The sequence below is a fragment of the Stenella coeruleoalba genome, assembly GCF_951394435.1.
Source record: "Stenella coeruleoalba genome assembly, chromosome: 10".
NCBI classification, from domain to species: domain Eukaryota; kingdom Metazoa; phylum Chordata; class Mammalia; order Artiodactyla; family Delphinidae; genus Stenella; species Stenella coeruleoalba.
In genome coordinates this window covers 93,881,073-93,907,409 of record NC_137156.1, presented here as the reverse complement: position 1 = coordinate 93,907,409, position 26,337 = coordinate 93,881,073, and the positions used below count along the sequence as shown (strand labels likewise).

At 40.1% G+C, this 26,337-nt stretch overlaps 1 protein-coding gene across 2 annotated transcripts in view; it reads right to left on the bottom strand.

The window, feature by feature from the left end:
- Window positions 1–25,692, bottom strand: part of ARL8B (ARF like GTPase 8B) — a 65,972-nt gene extending 40,280 nt beyond the window's left edge. Inside the window, exon 1 of one of the 2 annotated variants that reach the window (XM_079933018.1) lies at window positions 25,351–25,692. In XM_079933018.1, the coding sequence (XP_079789144.1) occupies window positions 25,351–25,648 (298 nt within the window). In that variant the 5' untranslated portion in view covers window positions 25,649–25,692. The remainder of the gene's footprint in view (window positions 1–25,350) is intronic. The other variant, XM_079933019.1, reaches the window with a different exon arrangement.
- Window positions 25,693–26,337: the final 645 nt, after the last annotated feature.

Genomic DNA, 26,337 nt, shown 5'->3' with positions numbered 1-26,337 from the left:
AACTAAAAGACAGACTGTTGGAATATATATATTTTTAAAAAGACCCAACTATATGCTATCTTCAAGAAATCCAGGGCTTCCCTGGTGGCACTGTGGTTGAGAGTCTGCCTGCCGATGCAGGGGACACGGGTTCATGCCCCAGTTTGGGAAGATCCCACATGCCGCGGAGCGGCTGGGCCCGTGAGCCATGGCCGCTGAGCCTGCGCGTCCGGAGCCTGTGCTCCGCAACGGGAGAGGCCACAACAGTAAGAGGCTTGCGTAATGCAAAAAAAAAAAAAAAAAAGAAATCCACTTCAAATATAATGACAGAGGTAGGTAAAAAGGAAAAAGCTAGAAAGAGTATCACCATGCAACGACTAACCAAAAGAAAGCTGGAATAGCTATATTAATATCAAAACAGACTTCAGAGCAAGAAAAATTACCAAGGATAAAGAGGGACCCTAAATAATGATAAATCAATTCACCAAGAGCATATAACATCCTAAACATGTATGCACCTAACAACAAAGCTTCAAAATAAATTTAAAACTGATGGAACTAAAAGGAGAAATAAACCCACAATTATAGAGACTTCAGGATTCCTCTCTTAATTGATAGAACAAATAGCAAGAAAACAAGCAAGGGTGCAGAAGTTAACATCACCAACAACCAACTAGGTCTAATTGACATTTATAGAACACTCCACTCAAAAAGGGCAGAATATACACTATTTTCAAGTAAACATGGAACATTCAAGATAAACCATATGCTGGCCATCAAACAACACTTAAGCAATTTTAAAAGGTTCAAGTCATACAAAATATGTTCTCTGATTGCAATGGAATTAAACTAGAAATAATTACTACAAAAGTATCTGCAAATAACCAAATACTTGATTATATATAATCTATGGGGCAAGGAGGAAGTCTCAAGGAACTAAATCAAAAACACATCCAAATTTGTGGGATGCAGCTAAAGCAATGCTTAGAAGGAAATTCAAAGACTCAAATGTTTATATTAAAGAAGAAGGGTATCAAATTAACAACTTTAATTAGAAAAAGAAAAGATATGTACAACATGATGACTATAGTTAACACTACTGTACGGTATATTTGCAGGTTGTTAAGAGAGGAAAATACGAAGAGTTATCATCACAAGAAAAAAAAAATTTTCCTCTTTTTTTGTATCTAGAGGTGATGAGTATTAACTAAACTTGTGACAATCATTTCATCACAATATATGAAAGTCAAATCATTATGCTGTATACCTTAAACTTACCCAGTGCTTATGTCAATTATATCTCAATAAAACTGGGGAGAGGGGGAGGGAGAGCAAAATACATCCAAAATAAGCAGAAGAAAATAGTAAGAGCAGTAATTAATAACACTGAACAGAAAATCCATAGAAGTAAATCAATGGAACCAAGAGCTGGTTCTCTAAAGATAGATAAAACTGATAAACTAACAAATGAAAAAAGAGGAGACAAAAATTATGGATACCAACAATGAAGGAAGAGATATCACTAAACTCTACAGACATTAAACGGATAATAAGGAAATACTATGAACTCTATGCACACAAATTCAACAACTCCAGTGCAATGGACCAATTCCTTAAAAGTTACAATCTATCAAAACTTACCAAGGAAGAAAAACTTTAACAGTCCTCTATTTATTAAAGAAATGGAATAAGTAATTTTAAATCTTCTTAAATAGAAATCTCTAGGCCCAGACAGAGATTGGTGGGGAAGGGTAGCGGAGTGGGAGCATGCCAAGCTCCCCTGCCAGGAGGTTACTGGTGATAACTCCTCGATGGTTCCTGGTATCCCAGGAACCATTTATTCTAATTTTCAGAATACAACAAATCAGTTCCACACATACAGCTGCTTCCCCGAGGGTGTCTTTTCTCTTCTGACTGTACCCACATTTCAGTTTTAAGCAGTGTGAAAACCTGCTCCAATATTCTCTAAATAGAGAAATAAAGACAAGATTAATCTGTGTTGGAATTTATCCATGAAGCTTGGTTCCTGAGGCACCAAAAGAGCATCAAATTTAAAACTGCCACACATGGTCCCCAAAGTGAAGAAAACAAGCTATCATATCCTGTATAGGAAGATGATGCCATGACCATTGCCACCTCTGAAAGAATATGAGTAAGAAGGTCACTAGGAGCCCCGCAAGCTCTGTATCGCATATTCCCCTAACTTCTCTTAGACAGGACACCCTGTAGGAACTGAACTGACACATTCAGAACTCCCAGGTCCAATATCATCCATTAACTACTTTTGCTTCCTGTTCAGCTCCATTTCTTTTTTTTTTTTTTTTTTTTTTTTTTTTTGCGGTATGCTGGCCTCTCACTGTTGTGGCCTCTCCCATTGCGGAGCACAGGCTCTGGACGCGCAGGCTCAGCGGCCATGGCTCACGGGCCCAGCCACTCCGCGGCATGTGGGATCCTCCCGGACCGGGGCACGAACCCGTGTCCCCTGCATCGGCAAGCGGACTCTCAACCACTGCGCCACCAGGGAAGCCCAGCTCCACTTCTTTAAGGGAAGTTATACAGGAGTTTTTCTAGGCCATGAAGAAATCTAACTGTTGGCAACGTTTTACACAATTGTCTGAGTATGCCTCAATCTATTTCCAGGCAAACAAATTTCACTGCTCACTGAAACTGTAATATCCATTAGTGGCTTTTTAGATCTGCAATCAAACAAATGTCAAAGACATTACTTAGAAGGTACCAAGAAACCATCTCCTAGTTTAGAACTTAATCCATGACTACTATTGCTACTTGAAACCCTTAAATGTTAGAATGAAAAATCCTCTAAATGTAACCTAGGATTACACCATATCTTGCCTGATGACAGTATATGCGTGATCTCTTATCAGTTCTCGTTTCCATCTGGAAGATAAATGAAGCTACTAAAACCATGCTCCACAATTATTTCATAAAACCGAAAGGCAATCCTCCCTTATCTTTTAAAGACTAGCCTAGGCATTCTTTTTTTTTTTTAACTTATTTTATTTATTTATTTTTGGCTGCATTGGGTCTTCATTGCTGTACATGTGCTTTCTCTAGTTGCGGAGAGCGGGGGCTACTTTCTGTTGCAGTGCGCGGGCTTCTCATTGCAGTGTTTCTCTTGTTGCGGAGCATGGGCTCTAGAGCACAGGCTCAGTAGCTGTGGCACACAGGCTCAGCAGTTGTGGCTCATGGGCTCTAGAGTGCAGGCTCAGTAGTTGTGGCGCAAGGGTTTAGTTGCTCCGCAGCATGTGGGATCTTCCTGGACCAGGGCTTGAACCCACATCCCCTGCATTGGCAGGCGGATCCTTAACCACTGCGCCAGCAGGGAAGCCCTAGCCTAGGCATTCTTGACAGAAGTAGTGGAGGCAAGAAAATGTTTATAAACACAATTCTGATGTCAGACTCTGGAGAAAGCAAACTGTGGGACCTATCATTAGGATACATTAAAACATGGATTTTAATTTATTAGTCCTTTACTGCCTACTTGTAACACTTTCTGGCCTTGTGGATTTACAAACTTATCTCCTCCACTAATAATGTCATGTGGGTTGCTTTATCTTCCCCACTGTAAAATGTTTAGTAGCGTTGTTTACTTTTTTAAATATTAAAGTTAATAATTCCCTAAAAACATATTAAACTAAAACACATCAATTCTTTTAGCTATCTATTTATTTGTGTATCAGCGGAGGCATCTCTTATTCAATGTTTATCAGTTTGGCAGTACAGTGGCATGGCTGCACAAAATGATCTGAATACGTTCTCTCTCAGTGGCTATTTTTCACTCTCTGGCTCTCTGGGTGTCCCCAAAGAAACATTAAACACTGTAAAGTTACTCCATTAGCCCAATCAGTGTTATCAGAATTGCTTCATACTGAAACTCAGCTCTTAAATGATGGACAGTCATGAAACACTGAGTCACTGTACACTGCTCAGGTTCCAAACTGCAGAGCCTTCTAAGATGCTAACATCATTATTAATTCAGTAGCTGTCTACAACCCCACTTACTACCATCCGGGTGGGGAGCTTGGCAGGGAACTGAAAGTGCAGAAAGAGGCTGAAGTAACAAGAATATTTTCCAGTTATATGTGATTACTGCATCAAGAATACATTAGTTATTAGCTAGGATACATGTTGCTGGCTTACCCTATTAATAACAATAAAAACAATAGCAGCACACCACCATTTGATTTATTGGCCTCACTTTACAGAAATGGAAGTTAGAGGTCAAGGTGTCAAGGTCACACACTCAGCTATAAATAGTGGCAAAACCGGGATTTGAATCCAAGTCTAAACTTCAAAGCCCTAATGTTATTCACTACTTGAATATACTACTTCAGGCATTTGAGGGTTATTTGTTGATAAATAAGCAAGGGTCATCATCTGTCCAGAAGCTTGAAGGCAACGTTAGGATGCTCAAAAGCAACAACAACAAAATACACACTCAATGGTCAATTGAGAGGCTGTAAATAGATACTATGCTAGTATTCTACTAGCATGTGCAGTAAAATACCAACTTAGAGCAATCAGAATCTCTCCCACCAAGCCAAAACCAGTAACCACAACTAAATGTACAAACAGGAAGACAAACCAAATAAACCAGCAAAATTTTCAAACGGTTGCTCTAAACATCCTAGCACATCTACAGTGGACTATGGCAAAGGACAGTCTGTTATTTTAGTTTCTCTCTCACAATAATGGAAAACCTTCACCAAGAATCAGAAATTGGTCCCTAGCACCCATTACACCTCTACCCTGACTCTCAGGAGCCTTTCATCCCCCGCTGAAACTGAATCCCTACTCAGTGCTCACTTGAGGAGTGAGGGGTTTCCATTTCACCTACCATCTAAACGGAGCACATGCCCCTGCCCTAATTCCCAAACATCACATCAACCACAATGATAAGTACTAACTATGGAGCATTCACTACATGCCAGGGATTGTGCTGATTACCTTACCTCATACCATGCGTCCCTGGGGTACCTAGTCTCACTCCCACATCACCAATGAGCAAACTAAAATTCTGAGGGCATCACAGAGCTTTGACAGATCTAGAATTCAAATTTAGGCCTGTCTGACCCAACATACTTAAACATGACCTGACTCTGCTTCACTCTATTAAGTCAATAATTATGAAGCACCTACTGAGTCAGGCCCAGATCTACACTTAGGGGGCATAAATAATAATAAGTAAGTTTACAGTCTGGAAGTAGGGACAGATGAACAGATAACTGGCTCAAATACAATTCTGAACAAAGTATTATGACAACAGAGCAAGGGACAATTAACTTTGCCTGGGAGAAGAGCTGGGGCAACATTTCACAGATCTGGGACCTAAACAATGTGTAAGACAGTGTCATTTAAGGAAAAAGGAACACTGGGAGATAAAAACTGTATTGTAGGCCAAAATTAAAGGGGGGGGGGGTGTTGATATCTTGGGTGTCTCATTCTCCTTCATTACCACAGTCTAACATGGATTCCAAAGGCCTGCTTCCTCTATCCTTCTCCCCACACCCACACTGGCAAATTTAAGACCCCCTCCTAAGTCTCACAAAAACACAACAAAACACTAAGATTTAGAAATGCTCCTAGAAACGATAAAATAGGGGCTATTTAAACAACCAGTAAAGGAGACAAAGTATTTGGCAACAAACAGCCAAAGAAAGCTAAAATCGCATATGGAACAACACAAGGTCATGTCCAATTTCCAAACTAGTCTGTAACAGGACTTGGAAGAACTGTACTTATCAGGTGGCAAAGTACAACCCTAAAGGATTTGTCGGTCACCATGGATTCATCATAGTTCGCCTTCTTTATGGAATACAACATTCAGGCTGAGCACTGGAGTTGAATTCCAGATCTATCTAAAAACTGTGTCACTTAAACCTTTCTTTACCCTATATAATGAATATCCACTTAACAAAGGAGCCACAAAAAATCATACAATGCATTGTGTGCAAAAGCACTTCATAAAACAGTCAACTGTTTCATTAACTAAATGAATGAAAAGATTTTTCTTGAATGCCCTGTGTGATGGAAATAAAGGAAAAGGAGGATTAAGAAACAGTAGGATGGGGCTTCTCTGGTGGCACAGTGGTTAAGAATCCGCCTGCCAATTCAGGGGACACGGGTTTGAGCCCTGGTCGAGGAAGATCCCACATGCCTTGGAGCAACTAAGCCCGTGCACCACATCTACTGAGCCTGCGCTCTAGAGCCTGCGAGCCACAACTACCGAGCCCATGTGCCACAACTACTGAAGCCCGTGCGCCTAGAGCCCGTGCTCTGCCACAAGAGAAGCCACCGCAATGAGAAGCCCGCCCACCGCAACGAAGAGTGGTCCCCGCTCGCCGCAACTAGAGAAAGCCCACGCACAGCAATGAAGACCCAATGCAGCCAAAAATAAATAAATAAAAGAAATTAAAAGAAATAGGAGGTCTAGGAACATTCTTTGTGTTAATCACCCTTGAGAACGACATAGTGTAGGTGGCACAGCCACTTCCTGTCTTGTTTTATGGTAATGTCCACATTCGAAGATGAACTGATGTCTTTGAGCACTTTGAGCACTATAAATCCACGACAGACTGCACTAAGTGAGGCTCTAAGCAGACATCAAACTGCCTGACATGAGAACTGAGGATCACACTTTGTTTTCACAACCACACAGTAAAATAATCAGTAATGTAACCTGACAAGAAAGAAAAAATGATATTCTGAGCCTAATACTATCTACAAGCTTACCCAGCACCTAAGAAAAAATCCCAACAAATCGGATACTCTTTATGTTTAAAGAAAATAAATGACACATAACAACTTTTCTCTTCAGTAGAAAGACACTAAACCAGACATGTTCCAGGGATAGAAACATTCCTCTTCAAAGTAGCAAGGGCTTCCAAGACTATAAAAGAGTATGAGTCACTCTGAACACACAGCCTTCATTCAGCAGCGGAAAGGACCTGTTATGGAAGGCCTTCATTCTGGGCACAGATTAATGCACCTAAGCACCAAAAATAAATCAAGATAGTCCAACTGGGGCTTCCCTGGTGGCGTAGTGGTTAAGAATCCGCCTGCCAATGCAGGGAACACAGGTTTGATCCTTGGTCCAGGAAGGTCCCAAATGCCGCGGAGCAACTAAGCCCATGCATCACAACTACTGAGCCTGCGCTCTAGAGCCCGTGAGCCACAACTACCGAGCCCGCATGCCTAGAGCCTGTGCTCCACAACAAAGAGAAGCCACCGCAATGAGAAGCCCACACACCACAACGAAGAGTGGCCCCCACTCGCCATAAGTAGAGAAAGCCCACGCGCAGCAACGAAGACCCAACTCAGCCAAAACTAAAATAAATAAATTTATTTAAAAAAAAAAAAGATAGTCCAACTGCAATTCTAAAGAAGTGGAGATATTCTGCTTGGTCCTTGCATACTAAACACTGGCAAGATTTTGGAGGAAATTTCAATTCTCAGTTTTAGTGCCACTGTACGTAAATATAGTACTAATTCCCTTCCCAAACAGCATTCCCTTTATATCATTAATTATATAATACATTCTATACTCAACTTATCCCCTTCTCTTCACCCATTCCACCTTTTCTACCCCAATATGTGCTACTTGTTGATCACACAATCACATTTCCCACCATTCACTTAAATCCTTTTTAAAAAAACGTTTTTTACATCTTTATTGGAGTGTAACTGCTTTACAATGGGGTGTTAGTTTCTACTTTATAACAAAGTGAATCAGTTATACATATACATATGTTCCCATATCTCTTCCCTCTTAGGTCTCCTTGCCTCTCACCCTCCCTATCCCACCCCTCCAGGTGGTCACAAAGCACCGAGCTGACCTCCCTGTGCTATGTGGCTGCTTCCCACTAGCTATCTATTTTACATTTGGTAGTGTATATATGTCCACGCCACTCTCTGGCTTTGTCAAAGCGTACCCTTCCCCCTCCCCATATCCTCAAGTCCATTCTCCAGTAGGTCTGTGTCTTTATTCCTGTCTTACCCCTAGGTTCTTCATGACATTTTTTTCCCCTTAAATCCATATATATGTGTTAGCATACGGTATTTGTCTTTCTCTTTCTGACTTACTTCATGCTGTATGACAGACTCTAGGTCTATCCACCTCATTACAAATAGCTCAATTTCGTTTCTTTTTATGGCTGAGTAATATTCCATTGTGTATATGTGCCACATCTTATTTATCCATTCATCCAATGATGGACACTTATGTTGTTTCCATCTCCTGGCTATTGTAAATAGAGCTGCAATGAACATTTTGGTACATGACTCTTTGAATTATGGTTTTCTCAGGGTATATGCCCAGTACTGGGGTTGCTGGGTCATATGGTAGTTCTATTTGTAGTTCTTTAAGGAACCTCCATACTGTTCTCCATAGTGGCTGTACCAATTCATAGTCCCACCAGCAGTGCAAAAGTGTTCCCTTTTCTCCACACAGTCTCCAGCATTTATTGTTTGTAGATTTTTTTGATGATGGCCATTCTGACTGGTGTGAAGTGATACCTCATTGTAGTTTTGATTTGCATTTCTCTGATGATTAATGATGTTGAGCATTCTTTCATGTATTTGTTGGCAATCTGTACATCTTCTTTGGAGAAATGTCTATTTAGGTCTTCTGCCCATTTTTGGATTGGGTTGTTTGTTTTTTTCATATTAAGCTGCATGAGCTGCTTACAAATTTTGGAGATTAATCCTCTGTCAGTTGCTTCATTTGCAAATATTTTCTCCCATTCTGAGGGCTGTCTTTTCATCTTGTTTATGGTTTCCCTTGCACTGCAAAAGCTTTTAAGTTTCATTAGGTCCCATTTGTTTATTTTTGTTTTTATTTCCATTTCTCTAGGAGGTGGGTCAAAAAGGATCTTGCTGTGATTTATGTCAGAGTGTTCTGCCTATGTTTTCCTCTAAGAGTTTTACAGTGCCTGGCCTTACATTTAGGTCTTTAATCCATTTTGAGTTTATTTTTGTGTATGGTGTTAGGGAGTGTTCTAATTTCATTCTTTTACATGTACCTGTCCAGTTTTCCCAGCACCACTTATTGAAGAGGCTGTCTTTTCTCCACTCTATATTCTTGCCTCCTTTATCAAAAATAAAGTGACCATAGGTGTGTGGGTTTATGTCTGGACTTTCTGTCCTGTTCCATTGATCTTTCTGTTTTTGTGCCAGTACCACACTGTCTTGATTACTGTAGCTTTGTAATATAGTCTGAAGTCAGGGAGCCTGATTCCTCCAGCTCCATTTCTCTTTCTCAAGATTGCTATGACTATTTGGGGTCTTCTGTGTTTCCATACAAATTGTGAAATTTTTTGTTCTAGTTCTGTGAAAAATGCCAGTGGTAGTTTGATAGGGATTGCATTGAATCTGTAGATTGCTTTGGGTAGTATAGTCATTTTCACAGTGTTGATTCTTCCAATCCAAGAACATGGTATATCTCTCCATCCATTTGCATCATCTTTAATTTCTTTCATCAGTGTCTTATAACTTTCTGCATACAGGTCTTTTGTCTCCTTAGGTAGGCTTATTCCTAGATATTTTATTCTTTTTGTTGCAATGTAAATGGGAGTGTTTTCTTGATTTCACTTTCAGAGTCTTCATCATTAGTGTATAGAAATGCAAGAGATTTCTGTGCATTAATTTTGTATCCTGCTACTTTCCCAAATTCATTGATTAGCTCTAGTAGTTTTCTGGTAGCATCTTTAAGATTCTCTATGTACAGTATCATGTCATTTGCAAACAGTGAAAACTTTACTTCTTTTTCGATTTGGATTCCTTTTATTTCCTTTCCTTCTCTGACTGCTGTGGCTAAAACTTCCAAAACTATGTTGAATAAGACTGGTGAGAGTGGGCAACCTTGTCTTGTTCCTGATCTTAGTGGAAATGCTTTCAGTTTTCACCATTGAGGATGAAATTGGCTGTGGGTTTGTCATATATGGCCTTTATTATGTTGAGGAAAGTTCCCTCTTTGCCTACTTTCTGCACGGTTTTTATCATAAATGGGTGTAGAATTTTGTCGAAAGCTTTCTCTGCATCTATTGAGATGATCATATGGTTTTTCTCCTTCAATTTGTTAATATGGTGTATCACATTGATTAATTTGCATATATTGAAGAATCCTTGCATTCCTGGAATAAACTCCACTTGATCATGGTGTATGATCCTTTTAATGTGCTGTTGGATTCTGTTTGCTAGTATTTTGTTGAGGATTTTTGCATCTATGTTCATCAGTGATATTGGCCTGTAATTTTCTTTCTTTGTGACATCATTTTCTGGTTTTGGTATCAGGGTGATGGTGGCCTCACAGAATGAGCTTGGGAGTGTTCCTCACTCTGCTGTATTTTGGAAGAGTCTGAGAAGGATAGGTGTTAGCTCTTCTCTAAATGTTTGATAGAATTCGCCTGTGAAGCCATCTGGTCCTGGGCTTTTGTTTGTTGTAAGATTTTTAATCACAGTTTCAATTTCAGTGCTTGTGATTGGTCTGTTCATATTTTCTATTTCTTCCTTATTCAGTCTTGGTAGGTTGTGCATTTCTAAGAATTTGTCCATTTCTTCCAGGTTGTCCATTTTATTGGCATAGAGTTGCTTGTAGTAATCTCTCATGATCTTTTGTATTTCTGCAGTGTCAGTTGTTACTTCTCTTTTTTCATTTCTAATTCTATTGATTTGAGTCTTCTCCCTTTTTATCTTGATGAGTCTGGCTAATGGTTTATCAATTTTGTTTATCTTCTCAAAGAACCAGCTTTTAGTTTTATTGATCTTTGCTATCATTTCCTTCATTTCTTTTCCATTTATTTCTGACCTGATTTTTATGATTTCTTTCCTTCTGCTAACTTTGGGGGGTTTTTTGTTCTTCTTTCTCTAATTGCTTTAGGTGTAAGGTTAGGTCGTGTATTTGAGATGTTTCCTGTTTCTTAACGTAGGATTGTATTGCTATAAACTTCCCTCTTAGAACTGCTTTTGCTGCATCCCATAGGTTTTGGGTCATCGTGTCTCCATTGTCATTTGTTTCTAAGTATTTTTTTATTTCCTCTTTGATTTCTTCCATGATCACTTCGTTATTAAGTATTGTTTAGTCTCCATGTGTTTGTATTTTTTACAGATCTTTTCATGTAATTGATATCTAGTCTCACAGAGTTGTGGTCAGAAAAGATACTTGATACGATTTCAATTTTCTTAAATTTACCAAGGCTTGATTTGTGACCCAAGATACGACCTATCCTGGAGAATGTTCCATGAGCACTTGAGAAAAGTGTGTATTCTGTTTTTGGATGGAATGTCCTATAAATATCAATTAAGTCCATCTTGTTTAATGTATCATTTAAAGCTTGTGTTTATTTATTTTCATTTTGGATGATCTGTCCGTTGGTGAAAGTGGGGTGTTAAAGTCCCCTACTATGAATGTGTTACTGTCGACTTCCCCTTTTATGGCTGTTAGTATTTGCCTTATGTATTGAGGTGCTCCTATGTTGGGTGCATAAATATTTACAATTGTTATATCTTCTTCTTGGATCGATCCCTTGATCATTATGTAGTGTCCTTCTTTGTCTCTTCTAATAGTCTTTATTTTAAAGTCTATTTTGTCTGATATGAGAATTGCTACTCCAGCTTTCTTTTGGTTTCCATTTCCATGGAATATCTTTTTCCATCCCCTTACTTTTAGTCTGTATGTGTCTCTAGGTTTGAAGTGGGTCTCTTATAGACAGCATATATATGGGTCTTGTTTTTGTATCCATTCAGCCAATCTGTGTCTTTTGGTGGGATCATTTAGTCCATTTACATTTAAGGTAATTATCGATATGTATGTTCCTATTCCCATTTGCTTAACTGTTTTGGGTTCGTTATTGTAGGTCTTTTCCTTCTCTGTGTTTCTTGCCTAGAGAAGTTCCTTTAGCATTTGTTGTAAAGCTGGTTTGGTGGTGCTGAACTCTCTCAGCTTTTGCTTGTCTGTAAAGGTTTTAATTTCTCCATCAAATCTGAATGAGATCCTTGCTGGGTAGAATAATCTTGGTTGCAGGTTTTTCTCCTCCATCACTTTAAATATGTCCTGCCAGTCCCTTCTGGCTTGCAGAGTTTCTGCTGAAAGATCAGCTGTTAACCTTATGTGGATTCCCTTGTGTGTTATTTGTTGTTTTTCCCTTGCTGCTTTTAATATGGTTTCTTTGTATTTAATTTTTGACAGTTTGATTAATATGTGTCTTGGCATGTTTCTCCTTGGATTTATCCTGTATGGGACTCTCTGTGCTTCCTGGACTTGATTAACTATTTCCTTTCCCATATTAGGGAAGTTTTCAACTATAATCTCTTTAAATATTTTCTCAGTCCCTTTATTTTTGTCTTCTTCTTCTGGAACCCCTATAATTCTAATGTTGGTGCATTTAATGTTGTCCCAGAGGCCTCTGAGGCTGTCCTCAGTTCTTTTCATTCTTTTTTCTTTATTCTGCTCTGCAGTAGTTATTTCCACTATTTTATCTTACAGGTCACTTATCGATTCTTCTGCCTCAGTTATTCTGCTATGGATCCCATCTAGAGTATTTTTAATTTCATTTATTGTGTTGTTCATCGCTGCTTGTTTCATCTTTAGTTCTTCTAGGTCCTTGTTAAATGTTTCTTGCATTTTGTCTATTCTGTTTCCAAGATTTTGGATCATCTTTACTATCATTACTCTGAATTCTTTTTCAGGTAGACTGCCTATTTCCTCTTCATTTGTTAGGTCTGGTGGGTTTTTATCTTGCTCCTTCATCTGCTGTGTGTTTTCCTGTCTTCTCATTTTGCTTATCTTACTGTGTTTGGGGTCTCCTTTTTGCAGGCTGCAGGTTCATAGTTCCCATTGTTTTTGGTGTCTGTCCCCAGTGGCTAAGGTTGGTTCAGTGGGTTGTGTAGGCTTCCTGGTGGAGGGGACTAGTGCCTGTGTTCTGGCGGATGAGGCTGGATCTTGTCTTTCTGGTGGGCAGGTCCACGTCTGGTGGTGTGTTTTGGGGTGTCTGTGGACTTATGATTTTAGGCAGCCTCTCTGCTAATGGGTGGGGTTATGTTCCTGTCTTGCTAGTTGTTTGGCATAGGGTGTCCAGCACTGTAGCTTGCTGGTAGTTGAGTGAAGCTGGGTGCTGGTGTTAAGATGGAGATCTCTGGGAGATTTTTGCCATTGATATTGTGTGGAGCTGGGAGGTCTCTTGTGGACCAGTGTCATGAAGTTGGCTCTCCCACCTCAGAGGCACAGCACTGACTCCTGGCTGAAGCACCAAGTGCCTTTCATCCACACAGCTCAGAATAAAAGGGAGAGAAGGAAAGAAGGAAGGAATGGAAGGGAGGGAGGGAGGGAGGGAGGAAGGGAGAGAGGAAGGGAGGAAGGGAGGAAGGGAGGAAGGGAGGAAGGAAGGAAGGAAGGAAGGAAGGAGAAAGAAAGAAAGGAGCGAGGGAGGGAGGGAGGGTGGGAAGGAAGGAAAGAAAGAAAGAAGATAAAGTAAAATAAAATAAAGTAAGATAAAATAAAATTAAATTAAAATAAAAAATAATTATTAAGAAAAAGATTTTTTTAAAAAAAAGGAAGGATAGAACCCTAGGACAAATGGTGGAAGCAAAGCTATACAGACAAAATCTGACACAGAAGCATACACGTACTTACAAAAAGAGGAAAAGGGGAAAAAATAATAAATCTTGCTCTCCAAAGTCCACCTCCTCAATTTGGGATGACTCGTTGTCTATTCAGGTATTCCAAAGATGCAGGGTACATCAAGTTGATTGTGGAGCTTTAATCCACTGCTTCTGAGGCTGCTGGGAGAGATTTCCCTTTCTCTTCTTTGTTCTCACAGCTCCCGTGGCTTTGCTTTGGATTTGGCCCCGCCTCTGCGTGTAGGCCGCCGGAGGGCATCTGTTCTTCGCTCAGACAGGACGGGGTTAAAAGAGCCGCTGATTCGGGGGCTCTGGCTCACTCAGGCTGGGGGGAGGGAGGGGCACAGAGTGCGGGGTGAGCCTGCGGTGGCAGAGGCCAGTGGGACATTGCAGCAGCCTCAGGTGCGCCTTGTGTTCTCCCGGGGAAGTTGTCCCTAGATCCCGGTACCCTGGCAGTGGGGGGCTGCACAGGGTCTCCAGAAAGGGGGTATGGATAGTGACCTGTGCTCGCACACAGGCTTCTTGGTGGCGGCAGCAGCAGCCTTAGCGTCTCATGCCCGTCTCTGGGGTCCGCGCTTTTAGCCGCAGCTCGTGCCCGTCTCTGGAGCTCCTTTAAGCAGCACTCTTAATCCCCTCTCCTCGCGCACCAGGAAACAAAGAGGGTAGAAAAGGTCTCTTGCCTCTTCTGCAGGTCCAGACTTTTCCCCGGACTCCCTCCCGGCTAGCCGTGGTGCACTAACCCCCTGCAGGCTGTACTCACGCCACCAACCCCAGCCCTCTCCCAGCCCCGCCTGCCCTGGCGGGTGAGCAGACAAGCCTCTCGGGCTGGTGAGTGCCAATTGGCACCGATCCTCTGTGCTGGAATCTCTCTGCTTTGCCCTCCGCACCCCTGTTGCTGCGCTCTCCTCCGCGGTTCTGGCTCCGAAGCTTCCCCCTCCGCCACCCGCAGTCTCCGCCCGCGAAGGGGCTTCCTAGTGTGTGGAAACCTTTCCTCCCTCACAGCTCCCTCCCACTGGTGCAAGTCCCGTCCCTATTCTTTTGTCTGTTTATTCTTTTTTCTTTCACCCTACCCAGGTACGTGGGGAGTTTCTTGCCTTTTGGGAGGTCTGAGGTCTTCTGCCAGCGTTCAGTAGGTGTTCTGTAGGAGTTGTTCCACATGTAGATGTATTTCTGGTGTATCTGTGGGGAGGAAGGTGATCTCCGCGTCTCACTCTTCCACCATCTTCCACTTAAATCCTTAAAAAGGTCTTTGACTACAAATTCCCCTTTGCCCTGTACATCTGATTCAACTGTTCAACTGTACCCACTCCACTTCCATAATAAAGCTCACTACTTTCTCTTACTCCCCACCCCACTTAATTATCTCTTAACTAGACTTCTGTAATAATCTTGCAACCAATTTCCTTCTTGATGCTCTCTATATTGCTACTAAATTAATCCTTTGGAAACACAGGTCTTCATTCCCGTGAACAAAATCTTCAATGGCTCCCCATGCCTACAGATTCAAATTTACTCAAGGTTTTGTGTTAACTGATTCAACCCATTTTTCTAGGCTTTTGGGTTTTTTTCCCTTTGTGCAGGTTACACTCAATTTGACAAAAGTTCTTGCCCTCAATTGTGTCTTTGCTTCTCCTACTGTTCCTTCGTGGCACTGGAAGCTCCACAACAGAAGGAACCATATCTCTCTTGTTCTTCATTATGCATATGTTGCCTAGAACACTGATTCAACTATCCACTGAATGAATGAAAACCACCCTACTCAAAGCTCAGCTCCATGGCCATTCTCAACACAGTCCCACCCAAAGCCAGCAAACTGCCTTTCTAAAACTCCCCTTATGTCTTCCGTGAGGGTGGGGAGATTCCCATAACATTATGTGCCAATTTTAAGGCACTTAATATTTCTATCCTATACATGGCTATTATGAGGCAAATACTCTACCACAAATAACCCTGCCTGATACATTTATGAATCATCTCCTACCATGATGCCTTGCACACAGTTTGAGTATAAAAGAATAGATACACTACTTTGCTGTTATATTCATTCATTCACTCAACATTTAGAGAGCTTACTATGTGCCAGGCACTGTTCTTTGCCCTGGGATGCACCAATGAAAAAAGGAAAAAGCCCTGCCCCTATGGAATTTATATTCAGAAGACAGATGAAGACAATAAGCAAGATAATCTCTGATGGTGGTAAGTGTGGTGAAAATTACAATGGAGGTGACATGATCAATCCTGACTGGGGAAGATACCTACCATACACAGGATGACAGGAAAATGTAAAGGTTAAAGCTGGTCAAATCATTTGGCCCACTTCCTGGAACTCCAAAGAAAACTACAAAATGAAAGTTTTAGGCGCCAACATTTCAATCACTCAACAGTGGAAAATCATGCCTGTAACCAAAATGTACACATAAGGGTTATTTAAAGCCTGTAACATTCTTTTTTTCTTTTTTAAAAAAATATTTTTAAGATAAGGGTAGATGTTGGTTCCTTGGATTGAGAGAGGAAGGGATCAGGAATTCCGTCTTGAACTGACTGAATGTGAGTTGCCTATTAGCCGTCAAAGTAGGTAAATCAAGTAGACTACTCGAGACCACTCAGCATGTATAGCATGATCCCATCAATGTTGTCAAGAAAGCATATACTGGGCATTATGCTAAGTGAAATAACTGAGACAGAGAAAGACACATATATGGAATCTAAAACAAAACACAAAATATCCCAACTCATAGACGGAGAACAGATTGGGGCTGGAATAGGTGAAAGGAGATCAAAAGGTACAAACTTCCAGTTACAAAATACATACAGAAGTCATGAGATGTAATGTACAGAAAAGTGACTATAGTTAAGAATACCGTATTTTATACTTGCAGTTACTACGAGAGTAATCATCACAAGAAAAAAAATTCTAACTATGTATGGTAGTGATGTTAACTGGACTTACTGTAGTGATTATTTCACAGTATATACAAACATAGAATCGTTACATTATACAACTAAAATTAATATATTATATGTCAAATACATCAATTTTTTAAAAGCTGATATTTGTATATATAAAGGGAGAAGAAAAAATCTGAAGGATATACAGCTTAATGTTAATAGTGATTAAATCTTAATGGTATTAAAGATTATTTTTTCCAATCTGTATATCCACACTACTTTTTTAAACAATATGAATTTTGTGTATTTTTTTAAACGTTTTAAGTTTTTTAATTCAGCCACTGAATGAAGAAATAATAAGATCAAAATAAGGAAACCAACAGCTAGTGGAGTGAAACAGGTAGACTATAGAGGGAGAAAAAAGTGAATTTCCTCCATTTCCCAGTTTTTCCTCTGAAAGAAACTATTCAGAAATGATCAAATCTATATATTTGTGTTAAACCATTCTCCAGACAAAATGAGCTTTCAAGAAAAAAGTAAAGAAAAGGTAGCCTAGTGATGTGTGTCTAAACCAGACCTTAAGCCACCTTAAGAAAGGAAACTCTGCCAAAAGCCCTTTCTGGCCCAGCCTGCATGCAGTCTGCAGAGCCCAGTTCTCATCTAGGGGAACAGGCCAACACAGACACAGCACACTGCCTGCTGGGGCTTGCAAATTTACAGCTGTCAACAGTGACTAAAATCCACTTGGATCTTAAATCCTGGTTTAAAAATTACAACAAACATACACAAAAAGCACTACTATGGTTTAATACAAATTTAAAAAGTTCATCTAAGCATATATTTGTACAGGACCCCTGAATTCTAGAGGGCAGGTACTACTCAAAAGGTTCACTCTTTTCTTCCTGTTGGGATCCGTCTACCTTTCCACCTCTTAAATAAAGCAGCAAACCATCTCAGTTTTTCTTCTGGCAAGAGGCTGGGATCTTATAACCGGCATTTTATATTGGAGCCTTTACACTTTTATTTTATTCTCTGATCTGTGAGTAAGAGTTCCAATTCCAGATATAGGAAAGCACCACTAAATTCTCAAACAATAAGGTTGTCAGTGCTTATTCACTCTTCACAAGCATCAAAACCGAAGAACAGAGAAGTTAAATGACTTGTCCACAGTCCTGCCATTAGTCAGTGGTGGGACAAACAAAAGAACAACTCATATTTCCAATTCCCTGTAAATTCTTTCCATAACAAATAATACAATTATATATACACACACACAGACACACAGACACACACACACAGTCCAAGGAGAAGTATATAGATCTATTAACCTCATTTTCTAAAAGGAAGAATTATAGGAGTAGGTCCATCAAAAATAACTAGCCTATCCAGGAGGCTAAAACATTTTTTCTACCAGCCCACCTCAGCTATCAAAAAAATTCAACATGATAAAATATAACGTGCTCAAAACTTTTCCAAGAATTAAACAAAACCAAACCTTACTTCCTAAACAAAAGCTACAAATATTTAAATATAATTAAGAGAAATCTAAAAAATAATTGAGCATAAAGGCTGATGATTACATCAAATGTTACCCCTGACACATAACAGTTACCATTTAGAGCGCTATGTGCCAGGCACAGTGCTAAGCACTTTACATACATTCATTTAATTCTGAAAACCACTCCAGGAGGCAGTTCTTTGACCATCTACATTTTACAGAGGAGGAAAAAATGAAACACACAGATGCTAATACAAGTGATATATAGCCAAGTCAATATTCAAATCCAAATCTATCAGATTCCAAAACTCTCATTCCTAACATTATGCTACACTTTGCATACTGAAATATGAATATGGGTTCATAAAGACACTTGTTCTTAATTTTATATTTTAAATGTAATATTTGTCCATTGCAAAATACATGTTAGCACCCAGTGTATGCCAGAAACTGTTTAAGACACTTGGAACACATCAGTGAACAAAAAAGAGAGAATTCCCTGCTCTCCAGGAGATCATATTATAGTAACCTAGCAGCTAACACATGCCTTATTTTGATCACTGTTCAGTGTTTTAGAAGTATAAACCCATAATAACTCCATGAGGTAGAAACTACTATTATTCCTATTTTACAAGTAAGGAAGCAGATACTGAGCGGTTAGATAACTTGCCAAAAATAGTACAGGTGTTAAGAGTCAGGATCTGGACCTAAATAATCTGGCTTTCAACTCCCAACCTCCATGCATTCTAATTCATGTAGCCACTTATACATATTCCAAATAAACTCAACCATACCACATTCATATACCAACAAATTTAGGCTCAAAATATATTCTTATAGTAACACTATTTTGGTAGATGCTTAAGTAACTGTCATCAAGTAAATTGATACAAAAGACATTTTTAGACGCATTTTGCCAATCATCATACAATTTTTTTTTAACAACAAATGATTACTTTTCTAGCCCAGTTTAAGAGGAAAGGCCTCAATTTTCAAGAAAAGTGTCACTACTTAGGTACCTGAATCCTAAAATTATTTTGCCAGTATTATAATTTTTTAAAAATACAGTATTCTTAGAGATAATTTCTAAATGAACCCTAAAGCTTTATTAATATTTTAATTTTTTAAAAAAGTTTGTCCGGATATGAAATAAGAATCTTATTCTATTATATAAAACTGGGAACACTATGAAATCAGATCCAAATACAAGATCCAATATCTAATTTACGAAACAATATAACGGGACTTCCCTGGTGGGAGAGTGCTTAAGAATCCGCCTGCCAATGCAAGGGACACAGGTTCGAGCCCTGGTCTGGCAAGATCCCACATGCCACAGAGCAACTGAGTCCGTGCGCCACAACTACTGAGCCTGTGCTCTAGAGCCTGCGAGCCACAACTACTGAAGCCCGCACGCCAAGAGCCTGCGCTCCGCAACAAGAGAAGCACCGCAATGAGAAGCCCCTGCACTGTGAAGCCCCTGCACTGCAATGAAGAGTAGCCCCTGCTCACCACAACTAGAGAAAGCCTGTACGCAGCAACGAAGACCCAACACAATCAAAAATAAATAAATAAAATAAATAAATTTATTAAAAACAAAAAACAATGTAACCTTTAAAAAAAATAGCACAATAGAATGTAAGACTTGTGGTTTTTACTTTGAAGAAAGAAATTAACTCAAATCACTCCATTACAGATTTCAATTTTGGTTTGTCCTGTCTCAGAAAAACTAAATGCCTTAAATTATCGTTTGATTTTGACCTATTCAGCAGACAGGTTAATATTTCTTTCCTTTGTTTTTTTCGTACAAGAGTTCAAAAGACATAAATCAACTTTTACAAGTATAAATGATACTCAAGTTATAAACTTAAAAATTTCATATGCTATAGCTTCAAAAAGTGGTCTACCTGGCAAACTTTCTTAGACTCTGGTTTAGGAAAAACTGCTTTTAATACACCCCCCGCAAAAAAAGTGAGCAGCATCCCACTATAATAGGCAAGACTAGGTAAGGACTGCACGGAAACATGCCATAATTCTGGAATACAAACCCCTAAGACAATCCACCAGGAAGTTTAAAACAAATTAGGCTGTGATAGCTAAAGGGGATGAGCTGTATTTATATGGCTTGCCTGCAAAGTTTAGTAAAAAAGAAAATTGAAAAAGGAATTATGTTCTCTATAGTCTCAGTCTTAGCGGTTGCTGAAGCATAAATAGGTACTTCTTAAAACATTAAACAAAGAAACAGAGCAATTATCTGATAGGATAGTTTTAAAATACTGCTGGTTAACTTTACCTTACCAACAAAACTAAGTATGCCCTAAAAATACCACAGGACAAAGTGCTTAAATGAAGTCCAAGTTTTGTTCAGAAGACCTTCTCAGTAGGAGTGCATACTTTCTGGAAAGCAATTTGGCCATTTGACATGAAATATGTTCACACCCTTGACCCAGTGATGCCAACTCTGGAACCCATCCTCAGGAAATGCAGATCAAACTGATGTACAACAGCAAAACCCTGCAAACCACTCAACTGTCCAATAATGAGGAAATGATCAAATATACGTGGTATATCCACAAGATATGCTATAACAGGATAAATTATGAAGGAATTAAAGATGGTTTTAGACACAGAAAAATGTGTACACCGTAATTAAAAGAAAACAAACCAGGATACAAACATTATAAACATTATCTCAAGACTTTTTTAGCCGTTTAGATATATACTTTTTTAAAAAAAAAAAGATGAAAAGGAAATACTCTGGTATGCTGACAGTAGTTAACTTTGGATGGTGGAGATAACAAGCGGTTTCTTCTATTTTATAGTATTCTTTTCAAATTTCTACTAATGACCCTGTGCTATTTTGATAATTAGGGGAAAAAAAGATCTTCTAAAAATAGTATGTAAATAACTCTTCTTTAATAGGTGCAATGCATTTTGTATCCATGTTCACTGACATTCCACTTTATCTCTGAGAAACACAGTGCTTTAAGTTGTGAAATATCCTCTAAGTTAGTAATTTAAAGTGCCTTAATGCACTCTTAACAGCTTCTTAAGGAGAACATTTTGTTTTGAGATTCTAAGCCTGCATGGAAAACACAATGGGAAAGGGGAAGGGGGTAAAGAACTTTGAAGAAATGCTCCTTGGCAGGATGCCTCCTGTTCCACAACTCTGAATCTGTATCTGAAGATGACCTCACTGGAAGGCCAGCTCCTACAGTCAAGTTTCAGATTTGCTAAACTTTACAGGTGAGCATGTTTTCTTTAAAAACTATTTTTGCCCTTCTTACCCCAAAGTAATTCAATAAGAAGCACTGTGATCACAGAACTATTTCTGCTCTTAAAAGATATTAAACGTAGTTCAATAACCCAACAATGCCTGTTAGCCAGTTATTTAAATGTCCAAACACAGTAGTATAATATTCCACTATTGCTACTTTCCATAGATTATCATTCTTTCCTCTAATTGATGTCCTCAAATACACAAACACTGTGTGTGTGTGTCTGTGTGTGTGTATATTCCTCAAATGTTAGTCAATATGCTTAAGAAGGTTGGATCTAAAAAGCTATCCAGATTTGTAAGAGGAGTATATTTATATTCAAAAAAGATGTTTAAAGGATTAAGAGCTCCCAATTCACAGCTCTATGGTTCTAACCTCAGGTAAATCTGCAGACGCAGAAAGTGCACTGGCCATGGGTTCTAATTTTATCTCTGCTACTAATTAGCCTTAGGAATTTCACTTAACCTTTCTGGATCTCCTACCTACAACTATAAAACGAGGGTAAAATTAGACCACTTAATTAAGGTTTTTACAAACTCTTAAAAAAATTATTCTAGGTGCAGATTTCTACCATTTTTCCAAATATCTCCTTTTTCTAATTCTCAGCAGTAACAAACTTTTCCTTGGATTAACCTTTGAGCTCTCGATACTTCACAAAAAAGTAGATAAATTTTTATAATACTACTAATTTCAAAAATACACAATGTCTATAAAACTTATCCCATAACATTTTGGTAAATCCTATTAAACATTTCTTCATAAGTATCCTATAACCCATCTAAGGGTCTCAGTTAAAAATAAAGATTACTCAACATACATTACACATACAAGACACATGCTTTATTACGTCATAACTGCCATAATACTTAGCAATGGGCAGTATTTCATTTCCTAACACTAATCAAAAAAATTAAAGACTAGATGTGTTTCTTTTCTGTTTTTTAATATTCAAAACAAAGAGAACACTACGTATATTAAGTGTCTCTACATAAAACATTAGATAACATTAAGTATCATTTGGGGTTTGAAACCATAAGAATATGAATTTGAGGACTGAAACTCTCTGTAAGCAAACTGCCTAATTTCAGAATGGACCAAACCCTGCATATAAATAATTCAGCTTCACAAACCTTTTGAGTAAGTTAAATGACATCACTCAAAGTTGTCTTAACTTTTAAGGCAGAAAATAAAGACACATTTTAATTTGACGTTTACAAAAAGTTGATGTCTACCTAAGAAAATTGGCTTCACCTGAAGCTTTTCCTACCTGGAAAGTTACTTGTTGAATTTGAGAAATAAACGGCCAACTTTCTAAAGTAACACGTAGGAGTCAACGCGTCTGAATTTCTGAGTCTATAAATCAAACACTTTATACAAAGAATAATGCAGTTGATTTTTTTTAAGATAAAGCTAAATTTACTATTTTGGACACACTGTTTCTATCTAAAACTCTGTAAATTCACTTTTAATTACTAACTTTTTCCTCACCCTCAATATATTCTATAGGAACCACAGATTAGATTAAAGTCTGAGGTTTAAAAAAAGGCATGAAATTTACTGAGGTCTCTTTTTTTCCAGCATCTTAAAGGCCACGGGCAATTACCGTCACGATTTTTTCTTAACAGAACCTACCCACATCATATCATTCAAAAAGAATGGTATAGGGAATTCCCTGGCGGTCCAGGGGTTAGGACTCAGAGCTCTCACTGCCATAGATCCAGGTTCAATCCCTGGTCGGGGAACTAAGATTCCCCAACTCGCACCGCGCAGCCAAAACAAAACGCAATGAAGAGTCTAACATTAAAATAATAGCTCACTTTGAGTTCAACAGCTTTCCAGATGTTAAAATAATCTAATGCAAAAAAGGGGGGAACAGAGAGGACATGATGTGATTACTTGCCACAATCTAGGAATCCACTACAGCAGTCCACATTTGGATACATACACAAATTCAAAGACGGAAATGACCCCAGCTAATTCCTTTCTGAATATTTTTCAAAATATCGTTTCTGCATTAAACGAGTATACCCACTACAAATAATAACATCAGTTACCATTTATCTAACCCCTTCTATAGGCAGGCATGACGCGAGTCACTTAACATCTGTCAATTCATGTACTCACAGCAACTCTGTAAGAAACCCATTATTATCTCCTCTTAATAGATGGGAAATCAAGGACTGAAAGAGGATACAAGGCTGCTAAGTGGCAGAGCCAGACTGCAAACCCAGGGATGCTTGACTTCAAAGTTCATGCTCATTATATTAAACTACACTGTCTACTGGAAACATAAGCATGAAAATAGAGCTTGTATTTTTAGAAGTTCCTCAAAGATTTACTAAACTTTTTTTAGGTTTCCCAAGAATAACTACTTCTCTGCAACAAACAAGACTGACTGTAGTAATATACCTATATACCCTATAAAATAATTCAGTCTTGTCAAAAAGATAGAATTTAGGAGGAGACACCAATTCTTATCTGAAAGGAATATCAGAAAATGTACAGTTAAATGAGCTCAGCTGCACTCAGGCTGAGCTTTTCCACATCACACAAAAGTTCGAATATGGATACTTAGCGCAAAGTCTTTCCTTACTAATGTTAGTGGTACTAGACACACATGCCACTTTTCTATGACTGTTGAAAAAAGTCACCTCAAGCACCCCCCCAATCATATTATACAAAAAGAGCCCAAAAAGTAGGCCATGCAACATTCCTCAAAGGAAGTTTGGAGTTCTGCTGATCTCTATTTCTCCAAGTCTTACTCATTCCTGTTGCTCTATAACTGCAAGGACTGAGAGTCACGAGTTACACAAGTTGTGTTCCCTAACAAGGAAGTCGTGTTTGAATAATTCCAGTAACCCAACCAGTTGGACAGCTAGTCGCCTATTTTTTCACCCATCATCTAAACGGTGGAGGAACTGCTGCCATCTCTCTTTGGAGTAGCTGGGCAAGCACAAGCCCCTATCAGCTAAGACTGAGGCACAGCAACTCCTGGGCTGTAAATAAAGATTGACGAGAATCTTTCGCTCTTATTTCTTCCCCAGCCAACCAAACAAGCAATATTGAATCATCCTCCTTCCCCTCAATCACTGCTGAATAAACACCACATTATATATAGGTTCCCAGGGCAATTTCCCTCCCAGACACCCATTCCCTGGGCGCGGAATAAGCTACGTTCCTGCCCAGACCCTTCCCCTCCCTTCATTTAAGAAGCACCACCACAAAAGACCACCCCCGCTTTTTCAACGTAGTTAACTTTACGCTGGCTGCAAATCTTACCCCCTAGATGAGGACATTTAGCTCTAGAACTGCAAAGACCCCCTAACTGCTCGGCTTAATAAAAGCTGTGCATTTATAAGTCAATTATACTTCAATTAGATATGTAAAGTGCAGAATAAAGTAAAATAAAAGCTGTACACTACTCTGGACTGGCTGGAAATGTCCCTCCCCAGCTTTACCGGTGAGCGCAGCACAACTTGATCTTGGCCCCTCGGGGAACGGGTGAAAACCAGTAACTGAATTACAGCGGAGAAGCTGCCCACAGAATTCAGGAATGAGTCCCCACCGGTCCCCTGCTTTCCTACATCGGGGCTCTTCGTCCCGAGTGGTTAGTTGAGAGGATCTCAATTTTTATGCTTTCTCACGGGACACACGGAGTCGCCAAATCCCACCCTTCAGGAAAGTGACAAGCTGGAGTTAACCCTTCCGCTGCCTTCACAGACCAAACCCGAAGGAAACCCCAATCCCCCAAGCGCCTTAAAAATGTGACAAGCCCAATTCCACCCTTTCCAAACCCCGGCCGCGTTAAGAACACGGCGCTTGGAAGAAAACAACTAAATGGAATTAACCCTTCAGCTGCCGATCTCAGCGCTACACTTCAGCCACCAACACACGCGAAGCTCCGAGTCCTGACCCTAGGGGAGGTGACAAGCACGGCTACTCCCTCCCCCAACACACACACACTCCCAAGAGCCCCGCCGCGCAGAGGGGACCCCCAAGCCAGGCCTGCCCGCGGACCCCGCGCCGGACGCGCGGGCTGCGGCGCCCCGGGCGGGTGAGCGGGAGGGCACTCACCGCGATGACATTGACGAAGGTGGTCTTGCCCGAGTACTGCAGCCCTACGAGCGTCAGCTCCATCTCCTCCTTCCAGAAGAGCGAGCGGAACCAGTCCAGCAGGCGGGAGATGAGAGCCAGCATGATGGCGGCCGGGAGGAAGGACGGACGGGCGAGCGGGCAGGCAGCGGTGACGACGACCTCCACACAAGTGGGCCTCGGCCCGAACCCCCCAACGGTTCCTCGGGACCCCGGCTCGACGCTGGCGGGCACGGGCTGGCGGCGGCAGTGGCCGAAGCCAGGAAGCCGAACGGGTCATATGACTCGCCCTACCCCGCACGCTTGTCCCCGCGCTGCCGTCTGCGCCCACGGCAAGAGCGGCGGGCCCCCACCCCCACCCCCCCGGCCAGGCGCGCCCGCCGCCTACAGCGCCACCTGTTGGGGCCTCCGTGCAGCACCGCGTACCTGCGAGCCGCCCTTGGGCTCCTTTCCTACTACCCTCCTTGGCTCATTCATATTGGTTCATTCATCTTTCATCCTCTACAATTGTTTATTGACAGTCCGCTCTGTGCAGAAAGACTTCAAAACTCTGGGGATACAGCATGGAAATCCCTGTCGTATATAATAAAAGATGGAAGCCACATGTATTTATCAGTAGAGAAGTGATAACTCCAGTATGTTCCCAAAAGGGAATACTATAGAGCTGTTTAAAAAAGAATGAGAAAGTTCTATATAAACTGATATGGAATGATGTCCAGGAAATATTTTGAAGGAACATAAATGCAAGAGGCCAACTATGGATTAAATGACATCTTCAGTATAAGATGGGAAAACAAGAATATATATGTACATATATACAAATACGTATTGTAGTTGCATAAAGAGATACTGGGAGACTAGTAAAAATGGTTTTCTATGGGGGTCAGGGAAACTGGATAGTCAGAAACTGGATAGTTCCCAGAAATGGGAACGAGCCTTCTCTGGATATCTTTTTATATCATTTTCACT